Source organism: Cibotium barometz, chromosome 56 (assembly GCF_041138505.1).
Source record: "Cibotium barometz isolate CiBa-2024 chromosome 56, ASM4113850v1, whole genome shotgun sequence".
NCBI classification, from domain to species: Eukaryota; Viridiplantae; Streptophyta; class Polypodiopsida; order Cyatheales; family Cibotiaceae; genus Cibotium; species Cibotium barometz.
The window spans coordinates 3,688,164-3,704,620 of record NC_141101.1 but is presented as its reverse complement, the minus strand read 5'-3'; the positions used below and the strand labels follow the sequence as shown (position 1 = coordinate 3,704,620).

General features: G+C 46.4%; 1 protein-coding gene across 1 annotated transcript in view; it reads right to left on the bottom strand.

The window, feature by feature from the left end:
• Nucleotides 1–16,457, bottom strand: part of LOC147606803 (uncharacterized) — an 80,405-nt gene that overhangs the window by 22,371 nt on the left and 41,577 nt on the right. The window contains exons 8-9 of the mRNA XM_086791207.1: nucleotides 3,207–3,519; nucleotides 2,824–2,874 (exon numbers count right to left, since the gene is read on the bottom strand). Of these exons, the coding sequence (XP_086647333.1) occupies nucleotides 2,824–2,874; nucleotides 3,207–3,519 (364 nt within the window). The remainder of the gene's footprint in view (nucleotides 1–2,823; nucleotides 2,875–3,206; nucleotides 3,520–16,457) is intronic.

Genomic DNA, 16,457 nt, shown 5'->3' with positions numbered 1-16,457 from the left:
CTTATGCGTATGTTGAGGAAATATTTATTTTGGCTTCATGATGAACCTAGCAAAGAAAAGCTAAGTATACTTTGAGTTTTTGCAAAGTTGTTGCTTTTTGCAATTTATTGTAAGCGTTTTGGACACTTAACCCTTGTATGCCTGTAGAAGGAAAATTGTGTGTTGTTTGTTTGCCTTGAACGGTTTCAGGTAAACATAATGGTTGAAAAGTCTGGTTTATATGGTTTTTCTTACGGATATGTCCAAGGACTATGGACAAAGTTTTTGGCATATCTTTGTTTAAGGATTTATACATATACGATGGTTTGGCACATCTATATGATTATCACTGGCTCCTTTTTGCTTGGATGGAGTATGTTTTTTTGGCTCCCTTTATTTGGGATGCAATGGACTTACGAGACTCATGGATATCTCATGGATCAAGGAGTTTTCTATGGATTTCTTTGGCTGGCTGAAATGTCTGTAAAACTATATGTCACAGACATGTTTATGGAGAACCAGGATCTCCATGCCTATGATTTATTGTTATCTTATGATATACTGCACTCATGGAAAAGTTGGTGACTCTAGTGAGTGAGTATATGAACTCATGGAAGAGTTGGTGACTTTGTCCAGTGAGAGGAGTTGGTGACTCCATAGACTCCATCTAGTAAAAGGAGTTGGTGACCCTGATCTCTCACTATGTGAAATCATGGGATCATGGAAGAGTTGGTGACTCTGTCTAGCGAGTATTTCATGAACTCATGGAAGGGTTAGCGACCCTAGTGAGTGACTGTGAACTCATGCAAGAGTTGGTGACTCTAGTGAGTCAATATCTAGACTCATGGAAGGGTTAGTGACCCTAGTGAGTGAAGTCTCGTGGAAGGGAAAACCCATGCGATCATGTATGGCTTCATGGAAGGGCTGTTGCCCTAGTGAGCCATATGGATATGTGAAGCATGTTTGGCTTGGGCATGCATATGGATCATAGGCGTGGTGCCCTTATGAAGTCCAATGGCATGGCAAGATGTTTTTTGGCTATGTATTCTACTTATTCTTTATTTTTGCAGGTACTTAAAGCTACTTATGGATTTATGGATATTTGAGACACAGTTGACTCTTGTCCCTGTGTCTAGTTATTATCCGGTTTATGGAATTATGGATATATGAGACACAGTTGACTCTTGTGCCTGTGTCTGCTTATTATCAGAGTTGTTGACTCGGGATATGGATATGGATAAAGATGATTCTTTGTTGATACGGTTGGCTCTTGTGCCCGTATCTAGTGTCAGATCGCGGATCTAGACGTATGGCAATAATACCAGAATTATGAAATATCATGGATTCACACTGCATCTGCTATTCTTGAAGGATATCTCAGTGGTATCAAGTTTATATAGGTGCGGACAACTACTTTATAAGACGGAGGGGATGTCACCATTTGGTCCCTTCTCAGTCTTGACCAATGTTTCACACACTCAGCAGATCTAAGGTGTGAACGGGGATTTTCCACAGAAGAAAGCTGAAGCATTCACTGGCATGGATTGGCCTGAGAGATGGCCACACAGCATGAGCAACATGGGATTTTATCAATAAAGTGACTTATAATGTTTATAAGTTGGTGTTTTCACACATCATTAATGAAGGGCTGCACATATTATTATTTTGGGCATCTATAGGTGGACAAAAGGAGGCGCCTACTTGTAACTTGTCCAGTAAGTTTGGGAAAAATCTTAAAAGTAGTTATTTTTGGCAGGTAAGACCACTTTTGGCAAAAGGGGAAAAACGCAAGTGCTAAAAAAGAGCTGGCCGACTCCAACAAAAGAGAGGATGGGCTGAATTCGTGGAAGAGAGAAGGGGCAGCAGTCGGGAACACTCTCTCTATTCAGCGCTGGCCGTACAGCACACAACCTTGCCCCTTTTTCTTGTGCAGGCCATACACCGAGTTCAGCAGTCACCTCTTCCTTGCTTATGCCATTTGTACTGAGGGGTACCAGCCGTACCGCCCAGCACCTCCTGCATACGCTGGTCATAAAGGGTTCAGCAGCAGTGGTCCACACGTGTGAAGACCAAGAGCTGATTTGAGGCCTATTTAAGGGGCTTCTCTTGGTGACTGTTCCTCAGCTAACTGGAGCTGAGTTGTTCTTCTCTCAAATATTTGTGGAAAGATCTAGGGTTGTGCACACCCGCACCTTGGTTATTGTAAAAAGCTTCTCATTGAATAAAGAGGATTCCTATGGGGGGCCGGCCGTTCCGGCTCAGTGAGGTGTTATTGTATTATCTATGATTCTTCCACTGTATTTTCACACTCTGTCTCGTCTTTGAAGTGTTGGTCTACTATCGTTCGTGGACCCCGACGCTGTGACAGGGTAACACCACGCACTTACAAAGTACTCTGTGAAAGAGAACATGCCCTCCAAAGAGCTGAACGCACCAGGTCCAGGAGACCGAGACCCTCTGCCCGACAGCTCCACATTTAGGATTTGCTTCAGCAACACAAAGTGGCTCCACCACATAGATATTGAGGCCAAGTAGGCTGTTCATGAGGAGGTTGACTCATTCTGAATTCGGACGCATGAGGTTCCTCTGCTGCCTACTTTATTGAGCACACATGGTCTAAGTAGTACGTGGCTCTGTCTATCCTTTTAGCAGTTAGTCTTTTCACTTTCTTCATATTGTCCTGACATCCAGTTTACTCATGGATCACATGTAACAGCTTTTTGGTCGCATCGACCCTTCACCGTAAACAGAACTTGGAAAAGATTATGTGTTTTATTTTCCCCTACACAAGAAAAGGTAGATGCAGTTGCAAAAACATAGGAAACAAGACAAAGTTCTTAATACCTAGTATCACTTCTGGAGAGCGGTAAAAGCGGCTCTGTATGTATGTATAAACTGCAATTATAAAACCCACCAAGTATGTGTTTGTTAGTCAAAAAGAACACTCTCTCCCTTCTATTCTATTAGGCACTTGCATACATACATACATACATACCTGCACATGCACGCACACGCGCGCGCACACATATATATATATGTATCTATGTATGTATGTATATGTATCTATGTATACATTACATATATAACCCATTGACAACGTCAGCGCATGATAAAGATATGGTTGCTTGGTTTATTGAATAATATGGTTTATTGAATAAGGAATTAAAAAACATTTTTTCTTTTAATCAGCATACTTAATGTCTAGATGGCTTTTGGTCATGACATACTTCTTTCATGATCAAAACAACTTGATCCAAAATCTATGACTTTGATTTTCGATGTGGAAGGGTGTTGTAACAGGATGTTCTCAGGTTTCAAATCACAGTGAATGACATGAAGTTTCCGCAAAAATCTCAGGGTCGTCAAGAGTTGTGTGGCAAAGCTTTTAATCACTATCAGGCTTATCCCTTGAAAATTGTTCCTTTTGATTAGCTCATACAGACTGATGTCATGGAGTGAGAATGAAATGCATAGATGACCACGGAAATAGAAGCTTTCATGTATGGTCACAACATTATAGCTAGAAGCTTCTTCTTCAGCCTGCAAAAACCTTCCACAAACTGCTAGATGTCAATTTGTATATGAATCATACAATCAGATGTTGGAGGATAAGAGATATAAGGTTATTGCAATGTGGCAATGATGATCTTAACAATAGCATAACTTTTTGTAAAGGTCAAGGGTTAATGTACATAAATACTTCTTTCGCTAAATTTCCACAGAGAGAACTCTAGAGTTTAAGAAGGTAAGGCTGCTTCAGCATCAGGCAATAAGCTTGCAGGTGGCACGGCAAACCCCAATTCATCAAAAAGGGAAGTCCGCCGTTGTCCAGCATCTTCACACCACCCAGCACCCAAGTATGATATTGGCCCACCACTTGTGCCAGGAACTACAAGAATATGTCCACCCTGTGGCCAACCTGTGACCAACCAACTACAAGAATGTGTTCACCCTGGATATACCATGGAAGATCTAGAAAAAGGTGAAAGCATGGGGCCAACAGGATTTGACCTGTGACCAACCTCCACCCAAATTCGGCGAACTAACCAAGAGGCCCACTACTCAGTCAGATTTTTGTGAAGACCGGGTGGACAGCTGCTCCACAGGAGGAAAAATTCATCATCACCTGATAATCTCTCCCACTTTGTCCAAGAATGTTGTTACAAATCTTCTAAAGGGCCTTCAAACTCGAACAGTGTAATTACTTACGAAGGTACATGAGAGCTAACTGTTGTCAATGAAAAAATACCTCATAACGTAAATCAAAGAGGCTGTGAAACATGAAACAACTTTACACCAAAGTGTTCCTTTCAAGCCAGCAGGCAAGAAGAGCCCTTTCTATAGTCATGACAAGGAGAATTATTTTGCAGACTGAGCACACATCACTCAACAATGAAAGGGAAAAGCTGAGACTGGCTGGTAATTGATGAGGTATTCTGTGGAAAACACTTTATCGGCTCATAAAACCATAAAAGAAGTTGTACCATCAAGTCAGAACATTTACTCAATACCAAAATCCACCCTAAAAGAAGTTGTACCATCAAGTCAGAACATTTACTCAATACCAAAATCCACCCTTCATCTTTGACCATGCATTTACAAAAAAACTTACGTGTCATTGAGAATCCAACAAGGAGACATCCATGTTGGCATGACACAACCTAATTAGGATGGTGATAAAAACATCATTGGAAGTGGGCACAACTGAGGTCAGAACAAGCCCCTTATATATGGTATATATACAAAGTGCAAGTTATTATTCATGTTCACCCACGGTTATTACTGAATTAGCACTAAAAGATATAGGTCTAAGTTTATTTATAGACTTTCTAGCTTTTGCACTAAGTATTTATCACCCACGTATGTGGAGCAGTTCACCTCTATTTGTTCCCCTTTGTATGCTAAATTATGCATGCTCATTCGCACCCTAGAGATGTGAAAGATCATCACATTGGTCTCTCCCCCACCCCCCCCCCCTCCCCAAAGAAAAGATCCCTCCATTAGTCAAAAGAAAGCTTCTGCATAAAGCAAAACTACAACCCTCAATAGAGGCAATACGGTACAAAAGGTTCCGATCCAAGTCACCTATGAGGCACTACCATCACCCGCAAATGGTGTGGATAATGTCCATCCAAATGAAATGGACAGTCTCCGCTGACAAGGTCATAGACCCATCAATGGCCTCGCTGCATCAGGAACCAAATGTGCCGTGCGCGGCAATGTTACTGATGATCTCCTACCTCTGGCTTACACAAGACTCTGAGGTCCACTGGGGCATAGATGCCGAGGAGGCAGGTATGGCCAATATTTCAAAATGTGTGAGCTGAAGGGCGAGACCTGCGACATCCTCCTAATAAAGTAGAGCTGCCCCCACCTCCGTGACCCAAAGAACCTGTCACGCCCACACTTACTGTACTAGGGTGCCAGTAGACATTCTCGCTACTTAGTACACTCAAGACTCCTTTTGGGATGGGCACTATGCATTTTGTGAGCCCTTGTCCAGGGACATGTCATCACCAGCCACCATCTAGTTCTAGGGTCAAGTCAGTGTCAAAGTCTATGTGCAAGTTATGCACAAGTCAAATATAACCCACTTGCTGCAAGCTGAAATGATGTGCATCTGTCCCAGGCATTTATTAGACCTCCGGTTTGGTGCCTGGAATAGTGGTCCCGTCAGATAGAAGGTTTAATGTCTACCTGTGTGAAAGCCTCTTGTCCAAGGCTACTAACAAGGTAATAGAGGATAAGGTGCGGCCATGGGCAATGGTCAAAGCAGCTCATGGGCACCCATTTGGGTGACCAATAGCCCAAGAAAAAGGGGCAATGGAATGGCTAAAAGAGGTTCCCCATAAAAGGCATTTTCCAATATTTGACCAAATTGCCCAGTCATCCTGTGAAGGGATGGCTGACCAGCACCCATGAGCCTACATAAGGCTTCTGCCTTTGCCCCTTTGCTCCATTCTTCATTCCTAGATTATGACCATTGAGTTCTCAGTCATTCAGGCCAATAGAAAAGCATAAACGCAAGCCAAAGGGGGTGTTGTGTTTTCAGCCAGCCGTATTGGCATTGAAAACACAGATCTCAATCTCTGTGTGGTCGCCTACAGCCAAGAGTTGTAGCCTTCAAGACCAGGCAGCCACTACATCAAGGAAGGAGGGTGTTCCCGGTGGGGAAACCCTAATTCAGGTCAGTGCACTGTTTGGACATTCATTGTACTCACTATCTTGTAGCAATTGTGCCATGTGCATAGCCATGGACATGGCTAACCTCAGATCTAATCCATGATTTAGGAGGTTGTTGGAAGTGACAATCTAGTCGATTATATTGCATCAAACCATACTTCCTCAAACCCACAAGCCTTCAATCCCATTAAATGACCAACACTTAACAGAGTGCAGCCCTATTAAGAAGAAGACAAGACTCCTTTGAATCTACCTCAAGCGAGGAGTTTTGGGAAGAAATGAGCAAATTTGGGACTCTTGGAGATGGCCACACCTCGAACAAGCTGCTGGCCTGCCTCTGATGGACAGCCAAGTGCCAACCGCCAGGCTCTGATGTGCCAACTTCCACAGAAAGAGAATGATCTTTTGTGGCCAAAAACTGTCCCACAGCCTCTTCTAGAAATCTGAGAGAAACTGAGAAGGGAGGCCCTAAGAGTACCAGTGCCTTGCTGTTGCTGGAGTGCCCTCGATTGCGGGCATGTGAATCCTGAGGCCTAGCCATGCAGAGTAAGCAAAGAAAGGGGTACCAAGAGCCTCCTCTCTATCAAAGGGATCGTGCCATTTCCACTCCCCTGGATCCCACTGAAGTTGCGTGAAAGGGCGACTCTCCCCTATCCATAACCGCCAAAATCTCTCTTTGGCCACCTTCGCCCGTGGAGGGTCTATGTGCCAACTAGGAGCATTGGTGCAATATATAGGTGGGTAGCCAAATTGTCATATTCATATGCTTTCCTCAGCGTTGTACTTCATATAGAGTGTTTCTCTGTAGGCGAACTGCTAGCCAAGAATGAACAGTAGGTCACAGGGCTGTGATTTGACGTCTTCATTCTCAACCACATCTTGTACTTGTATTACTTATTTCTTGTACATAATACAACGCAGTCGTTTAGGACTCGTGTGTGTTGTATGTATGATTCTGCCGGACTCTTTTTTCTATCTCTGGAAAACCCTAGCACAAAGGCGCAAGTGTTCTAGAGTCAGTATCAAAGCCTAGGAAACCTGCAAATTTTTCTTTTCTGGCACCCATGTGCGTGACTACTTGGATAGGGTAGAGCATCCAAAACCCTAGATTCCAAGAATGCATAAATTCAGGTTTGGGAAAAGTGTATATTTGGGTTCTCTTCATTGCACTTGGGTTGTTTGGGGTATATGCGCCCCACCAAACCCTTACCTCACCACACACAGCTGAAATCCCTCACCAATCGGCCCTTAATCACTAGATGTTTGTCATGGATTCACAACTACCTGATGTGATCCTCAATATGAAGGCATCCACGGACGCATAGGCAGCTAAAATGGAGGCTATATCTGCCCATCTCGACAGGATGGAGTTAGCACCTAGTATTCCGGATCTGGAATCTACAAGGGCCATGCTTCAGAGCAAGTGTTGGACGATTCCAAGGATGAAGTGGAAAAACTTTCCTCTGGAGGATTTTTCACTCCTTTGGATGCAGGCCAGGATGTAATGGATGAGCTTCACTCCCAGTCCGACAGTCATCATTCTACACCTACGCGTAGTCAGCATGAGAGACGTCATTCGCATAATCGACGGTCTCCTTCATGGATTCGTCGGACAGTTCTCACTCACCTTCACCGGCTCTATATCTATGGCCTACTGGTTTGCCAAGTTCTTCCTCCATGCCTTGTGAGAAACGAGCTCAATTAATGAAGCTTTTGAAGCTTCCCAAGTTCAACGAGAAGATGGACGGAGAAGTCATCATCAATTGGACCCACGAGATGGCTGCCACATCAGCAATAGCAAGCAGTTCAAATATTTTTCAACTTCATTTGGTGCATACAGCTTTGATGCATGCCGCTCTCTTAGGCACCACTCCGTGACTTGATGGGATGACTGCCGCAAGGCGGTGTTGGGGCTGTTTATTCCTGTAGACTATGAGCATGAATTGAAAAAACAATGGGGGAGTTTAATGTAAAAACATGGCAAATTGATAACCCACTATCTTGCTCATTTTTAGAAGCTTTTGTTGATGCTCCCAAGGACCATACTACGGTCGGAGCAAGTTGACGATTTGTGGATGGTTTGAAACCGTCTTTGCACACAAATGTCATGCACATCGGCCCCGTGATCTTTCTAATGCGATTTGTCTTGCTATAACCCTCTAGACGTGAGAGAATTTCAAGTTTGGGACTCAAAAATAGGGGAAGCAGAAAGGCAAAAACAAGGGTGGCCAATCCAAGGCCGAGGATGGTAAGGACAGGGCAAGTGGGGAGGCCTCGGTGTCCTTGAAGAGCATCACGCCAAGATGGCTCCTTGACAATGCTTTTATTGTGACTCCACCGAGCACATCGGGAAGGATTGTCCAAAGACCTTGGAGGAGCAATCTAAGGAGGAGGCTTATTCAGAACCAGAGAAGCAATCCAACGAGCATAGTCACAAGAAACATTTTGAGGTTTCGAAGCTTTTTTTCAAATGGTTTCATCCATTGCTAAAAAAAAAACATAGGTTTCGAAAAATTATACACACGTGTGTGTGTGGTGAGAGAGAGAAACCTCCATGCTGCCACCGCGACTGCCCTCTAGGGCTTCTAGCTCTAGGTCGCCCTCGCCTCAGGCCTGCAGCAGCCCTCCCCACGACCTCCTGGGGTCCCCTTTAAGCGTGCAAGTTCTTCTTCTTCCCGCCTACCACATTGAGACTTAGTGGCCACCCGAGTTTGTAAGCCTCCCATGTGGCATTTGCCATAGTCTCGGATAACATCTTGCATGCCCATGGAAAAACGATTCTATGCCCAGTCGGCATCGGCAAAAACATGCAAAACAAGGCGATCAATGAGAATGTACCATGAACTGGAAGCAATGATGCTTGAGATAACTATTATTAACCAACAAGAGCCTCTTGCAAGGCAGTGGTACATCCTGCAGTGGGAAACCAAAATGCAACGTAACAAAGATTGGGAAATGATCCGACAAGCGCATCGAGAAATCCAAGCTCATTGTGAAGATAAAAGCATCAAACTGCACTGCATTCAACATGTACCATCAGTCCAATCTAGCCCAATAGCTAGTGAGAGCATTGTGATGGAAAGTATAGCCAGTGCGACCTGGCATAAGATGCAGCCATAAATCACAAGCGTGCAAGGAATCAAGCATGACCCCAAGCGTGACGTTCCCTTAAGAGTATATGAGACCGATGTGTACTATTGTCCCCGGGATCACGTGCATTATTAAAATCCCCGCAAAGAAAAGCATGTCCCATCCAAGGGTAGGCTGTCAAACAGTGCCACATTTCAGCTCGCGTAGCAGAAGTTTGCGAGGCATAAACCGAGGCAAACTCATAAATCTCCCCACTAAGCATACATTGAACGACAAGGAAATGGCCCTGCATATCATTGTATGCAACATGTGGCTGCGACTCATGATGTACAAGCAGAGCAAGTTGCAACACCAGAGAAAGCATAAGAACCAGCATAGAAAATCCGAAACCCAGCAAAATATCCTTCACGACCCGCGAAGGAGTGTTGATTGTGCTCCTGCAAACACACCATATGCGGCTTACTACTATTAATGTAGTCCCACACTAGCCTCCATTTATTTACATGGAAAAGGCCCTGAACATTGTACGTAATGCATTTGAGCGGTATATACATATGTACAAACTGCACGAAAGTCCCACCACTCAACCTGTAGCTAACATGGTCAGTCCTAGAGGCTAAAATAGGACACCAAACAGGAAGCCAGCAACAAGGAGATGATGTCTAACACCGCCTCTTAGCACCGGATGCTGAGTGAACTCCAAGAGGCCAGAGACGCCGTCCTCGATCAAAGATAAAAGATTGCAGAAACAGGTACCAGGAAAGCTCCACAAGTAATCTCCTCAGCAACTCAGCTACACAAACAAGCTACCAGGTGTACCGCTCCTCTAGAAGAAAACAACCATGTAGGCTGTGACGTGTTGCTCCAAATAATGGTTCCAAACCCAAGTGTAAGAACACTCCCCAAAGTTGAATGTGGTGTTTCCAACCTGGAGAAGGTATGAAAAACCTCATAACCAACCAAGATCAGATCCCGTAGATAATCAACCCTGGGAAAAGGGGCAAGTGTGGGGGCAGCCCATACAGGCTGCCCAGCCTCCTATACAGCAGGCACAAGGTGCCCAGCCCTCTTTTGCCCATGCGCCTAGTATCCAGCCCCAGTATGAAAGCATGCGCAGCATTAAAAGGTATTATTGCTGTATTTTATTCAGTCGTGGAGCATGTGAGACAGCCGACTGCCTTTTTAGCAGCCGACTGCTGTCCAAGAGGGGTATAAATACCCAGCCCACACTTGTTTCCATTGATCTCTCATAATTCACCAAGAGCTAAGGCTAATCAAATTGCCAGGACAGCCAAGGATTTGATAATGCATAAGGGGTGAAGGACTGCAGGTCAAGGGTAGAGTTATCTCAGCCAAGAAAGGTCAAGTTTTCTGTATTTTCTTTTTCAGATTTGCATCATTCTAATAAAGCAAATACACCATTCGTGGTGGGGGCCCTACAGAGGGTATTCAGGGCCCAATACTGTGTCCTCTTCTCCCTCTCTCTCTCTCTCTATTTCTGCACATCTACATTCAGTTTTGTGTGTTATTTTCGTCGCGACAAGTGTGCTGTTTTCTGAGCTTTGAAGTTACCAATCTCCCCCGAAGCTTCCGCATGTTACAGAGGTATCAGAGCCTACTTCAAGTGCAAAGATTCAGCAAAGAAACCAGAATTTTTTCTCGCTCCTGTGGTTGGTTTTCAGATGCCGGTGGACTACCCCTTTCGGAGTGACTCCTCTCCCTCGAAGGACGGTTGGTTTTCAGCCTCCGGACATCTCCCCCACACACAGTGGATGGTCAAATTGCGCTCCGAAAAGGAAGTGCATTTTCCTGCTATGGCGAGCTTCAATCACGAGAGAGACCAAGAACCTTGGGACCAAAGTGCACCGGGGAGCCCAGCTAGGGCACCAGGCTTGAGTGTTACAGAGATGTTCCAGCAGATGATGCGAGACCAAACGACCAAGTTGCAAGAGCAGAAGGCGCATATCCTCGCTCTAGAAGAGCGTACCCGTTCTCCAGCGTCGCGTTTTCCATCTCCTCCTCCCTCTCCTTCCGTATCCCAGATTCCAGATACTCGACACAGGGACCCTCTTCGCGGGGTCACGACCGCAGCCGAGCTCTTTGCTTGAGTTGCAGATGCATGCATTGGAGATCTGACAACGTGATGACGAAGCCATGCAACGCATGGAACATGAGGGTTACATTGCAGCTTTGGACGCCATATTGACACCAGCGGCGCCCTCGAATCATTTTCCCGAGAAAATGAACTTCAGTAAGTATAATGGTAAACTCGATCCCACAACTCTCTATTCATTGTTGCATCAGTTTGAAGCTTACTTTGCCGTAGTTAGAAAGACAGATACTCACAAAGTGATCTTAGCCAAATGGTACTGGAAGGTGAGGACATTCCTTGGTGGACTCAGTGGGCTCATGCCCACACCAGATTAGGTATGGCCGCTTATGTGTGGGACGAGTTTGTCCGCGACCTTAAGCAGCAGTTTCTACCGCCCCACCACCTTGAGCGACTCGCGAAGACAAGTTCAAGGGAGCACGTTGATGGCACGGAAGCGGTAAAGCTGTCTACGCCTTTATAGAGTGCCACACTTCCACACACGCATGCAAACACACCAGAACACCAGACCAAAGAGCATAAACAAGACTTATATTTCAGAACAGACCTTGATCTTTACAGAGATAGATAACCCGAATATCCTCAGAGCCAGCTTTATCTGGCATCCACTCGCAATCAGTCCACTCCAGCTCCTGGTCACTCCAAATCCGTTCACTCTTGCTTCTCTGCAGCCGACCTCTTCGTTCACTGCACTGCACCTCAACTGAAGATCACTCTCTCCTACACCACCAGCACACTGCCAGTTCTCAAAGCAAAACCCAGCTACACCTTTGAACCTCCCTATCTCTTAAACCACAGCACCAAGATGGCTCCCTCTTCTCGTCTTCTCTATCTGCCACTGCCAGCCACCAGAAAACCGAGAGCAACTCCCTTACTTTGTCGCCAGCAGCTTTACAAACACCTGCTTGCCTGGTTCCACTAAACTCTTTCACTTGCTTCAGCCACCGCTCCACAAACTCTGCTCTGTGGCAGCCCGCTTCTCTACCTTTTTTCCTCAACACCAGCACCTAGGCGGCCTCCACACGCCAGCCCATGCTTTAACACCTGTAGCTGCGCCAGTATCTGCTATCCATCCTGTCCCAGCAGTATCGTCAGCTGTGCCTAAAAAAACCCCCTTTTCAACACGGCGGCCTCCTCACATCACTTGCTGCAGCGCCAACAAAGCGTTCCACAACTACCCGGCAGCCCCTATCCTTTCCAGCCGCCGTCGCCTGCAGAATCTACCAGCTTCTGACCCACCTGTTTTGCCTTCACTCGCTAACCCTCCCACACACGCGTGCGCTCCACTCTTGACTTGCACCTTGACGCCAGTCCACTGCCTTTAGCGCCAGGCCCACACTCGAACACTATCAGCCCGTCAACCTAGTCCCAATCACCACCTTTGCTTCTCTGCATACACTTGCGGCTGCAGTCACCAGCCCGTAGACCTTTGACGCCAGCCACCGCTGCGCCCGAGTCACCTCTTCCACTAACCCAGCACTTCACAAGGCGGCCCACAGAAGGCGTCGCTCACACCAGCCCGTCGACTCTCACAGCTGGCGCCCTCTTCCTGCAGCCACACTCTGCGCCTTGACACCTATGCGTTCAACGAGACCCCCCACGTCTCCGCCAGTAGCAGCCACCTGCTCTTCACAAGGGACGCCTCCGTGTCCCCAAGCGGCCACCTGCGACTGCTCCTTGGTGTCACCAGCCAGGCCGACCACCTCTGTGTGTGCCCCCGACTACGCCCGAGAGCCCCCCCTCAAACAACAAAGCCCCCCTTCACCTTTTTCTCCAGCTCGCGTATCACCCGCCACCTCTCCATGCTTCGCCAGCTTCTGGATGGTATGCACTGGCGGCCATTCAAAGCTCCACGCAGCATGCTTTTTTGGCCACATTAATATCATAATTTTCATTTTACCTAAAAGATGGCCACTTTATTCCTTTTCACACCAAGTCTAAGGCAACTTTGGCCCCTTATCAGCTTTTTCTGCCCATGCCCTCCACAAACTTCAATTGCAACCTCGAGTGCCCGTTGTATTTTGACGCGCCCACACATATTCAAGACGACCGCGCACACATACGAGCCATCGAACAGCTGATACTACCTCCAGCAGCTACGTTCCGGACGAGCCTGTGCTTCCAAGATCTGATCATTTTTTCCTGCATATTCACTTCCATCAAAACCAAAAGCCTGACTACCGCATCCACGACGCCCACACTGAGTCAATGGGTGCTCCTATGACTTTACCACAACACGAACAACAATCATGTACACATGTACAAGTTGAGTTTGAGGTTCCCCAAAAACTTCACACAACGTCAGAGCGCGCAACCAGTCCTTCAGTTTGCCAATAGAATTTCGACTTTATGTTTGCAATTAGGCTTATCTAATTCAGACAAGAAAGGGTAGTTTTTGTATGGCCTTGACACGCAAATAAAGTGAGAGGTGCGTATGTTTAGGCCAGCCACCTTTGAAGACGCACTCTCGCTTGCGCAGAGTGCAGAAATGAAGCATAATGATGGCAAGCCCAAGACTTCCCGGCCGGCTACTCCCAAGGCTACCACCTCGCGGGGAAAAGGCCTAAACCAAACGGGGTCTTCCCCAAGACAGAGCACGGGAGCCTCTCGCTCCGAGAACTCGAACAATGTGTCTAAGCTTACTCCAGACCAGAAAACAGAGGCAGGCGAGACAGGTGGCAAGTTGAGTGCTGACGAGATTTCTCAGTACGAGGGTAGATGTTTCTTTTGTCACACAAAAGAACATACTTCTCGGGAGTGTCCTAAGAAGACTCCAAAGACCGCCACCACAACCTCCACAGCTTTCGTGGTGAGCCCAGCTCCCACACAGACCCCAATGGCTGTCCCTAGTTCTTCAAATCCCAATGCTTCAGTTGGAGCAATTATTAGTCGGGAGCTCGAAGATAAGCAGAAGGGCGCCCATGACCAGGAGTATGAGCACAACGAATTGCTCAAGTCCTTTGGCTACATAGGTGGCCAGAGAGTCGTTGTCTTGTTTGACAGCGGGGCAGCACGGAGGATGTGTTCACGGGTGCCCGTTTCGTCCTGACTTCGGTGGACAAACAGGTTGAAGGTTTTAGCACAAGCATGACAACAAGCGTCAAGTATGAAGCTCTAGGTGCTAATTTAGTTATTCAGGGCATAGAATTTGTGCGTGATTTTATGGTTGCCCCTCTTGTAGGAGCAGACATAATTTTGGGCATTCAGTGGTTTCACAAGTTTCTTCCTGATGTCAAGAGGGACAAGCACACGTTCCAGATTAATCAGAATGTGTCAAACGCCCCAGTGACCATTAAGTGTGAACCAAGAATTTCGAACTTTCCGCTCATAAGCCACTTGCAAGCTAAGCGAGCAGTCAGGAAAGGCGCACATTGTGCGATGATATATATCCAAACAGCCCAGACGGTGGCCAGTGCTTCCGAGAAGTATTTGGCTCTCCATGAAAAGTTTCAAAAGATTTTTCTTCGGGACAATCTCCCTCCCCAGCTCCCCCCGTCCAGACCGGAGGACCACAAGATTGACCTCCTCCTAGGCTCTCGGAGCCCCCGAGCAAGTTTCGGTATCACCTTTCCAAGGCAATGGAATCAGAGTTGGACCGCCAACTCCAAGAATTGTTGCAATCTCGCTTCATCCGTCCCAGCGTGTCGCCATTTGCAGCACCGATCTTGTTTGTCAAGAAGAAAGATGGGTCTTCTCGTTTGTGTGTCCATTATCGTGCCCTCAATAAGCTAACTATCAAGAGTAGATTCCCGATGCTTCGAATAGATTATATTCTCGAGAGGCTGAATGGAGCAGAGGTGTTCTCGAAACTTGATTTGAAGAGTGGGTACCACCAGGTGAGGATTGTGGAGGGGGACATCCCCGAGATAGCCTTCCGTACGGAACGAGCCCACTATGAATTTGTGGTCATGCCATTTGGCTTGACGAACGCCCCGGCTACATTCAACCGCATGCTGATGCGTGTTTTCCGGGATTTAATTGGAAAGTGTGTGTTCATATTTATGGACGACATACTGGTATTTTTAGCTACGATTGAGCAGCATGACATTGATGTGGAGAAAGTCCTTAAGTTGCTGGAAAGCAACGAGCTCTACGTCAATGAAAAGAAGTCGGAATTTTATTTGTTCCAGGTGCATTACTTGGGATACATAATTAGTGCAGAAGGTCCAGCTAAAGTGGCCAAGATTGTCAATTGGGAAGTACCTCAGACAACATATGACATCAGATCCTTTGTGGGTATATGCCAAGCATACTCCACCCACATAGACAAGTTTTCTGACCTCTCGGCGGATCTCACCGATCTACTAAAGGGTGTGAAGACAAGAAGGCAACGGACTCGAATGACTCCACAAGCGTTGGAGGCATTCAAGAACCTCAAGGTGGCTTTATCAGAAGCGCCTTGTTTAGCACTTGCCTCGTGGGACGAGCCATTTCAAGTGATCACCGATGCGAGTAACATCGCAATTGACGGTTTGTTACAACAGAATGGTCATCCAGTAGCTTACATGTCTCGTAAGTTACTGCCCGCCAAGAAAAATTACTCAGTCTACGTTCCTGAACTCCTTGCAGTTATTCAGGCCTTGAAACATTGGAAACATTTTCTTTATGGCCGTGACTTTGAGGTTCGCACTGACCATCAGGCATTACGCTGGATTCAAACAATGCCAAGTGCACAATGGAGTGACCGACAACACCACTAGAGCCAGATATTCCAGCAATTCGGTGGTATGATTGAGTACTTTCCAGGAAAGGCCAATCCAGTGGCCGATGCTTTGAGCAGAAAGGGATAAGTGACTTCGATTCACACCACTAGACTCGACCTTGTTGGTACACGACTGGATGACATAAAGCACACGTACGCGGATTCTGAGGAATTTGGTACACAGTGGGAACAGGCTTTGGATGCCACAGGACCATGCCACTTTCTGATACGCGATGGTTGGCTTTTCTACAAAGGCCGACTGTGTGTCATGAAGTCGTTCAGGACAGCTCTTGTCCATGATGCCCATGACGCCATTACTAGTGGTCATAGGGACATGAATTTGACTCTAGAGAATTTGGAACGGCAATATTATTGGCCAAAGATGAAGCGAGA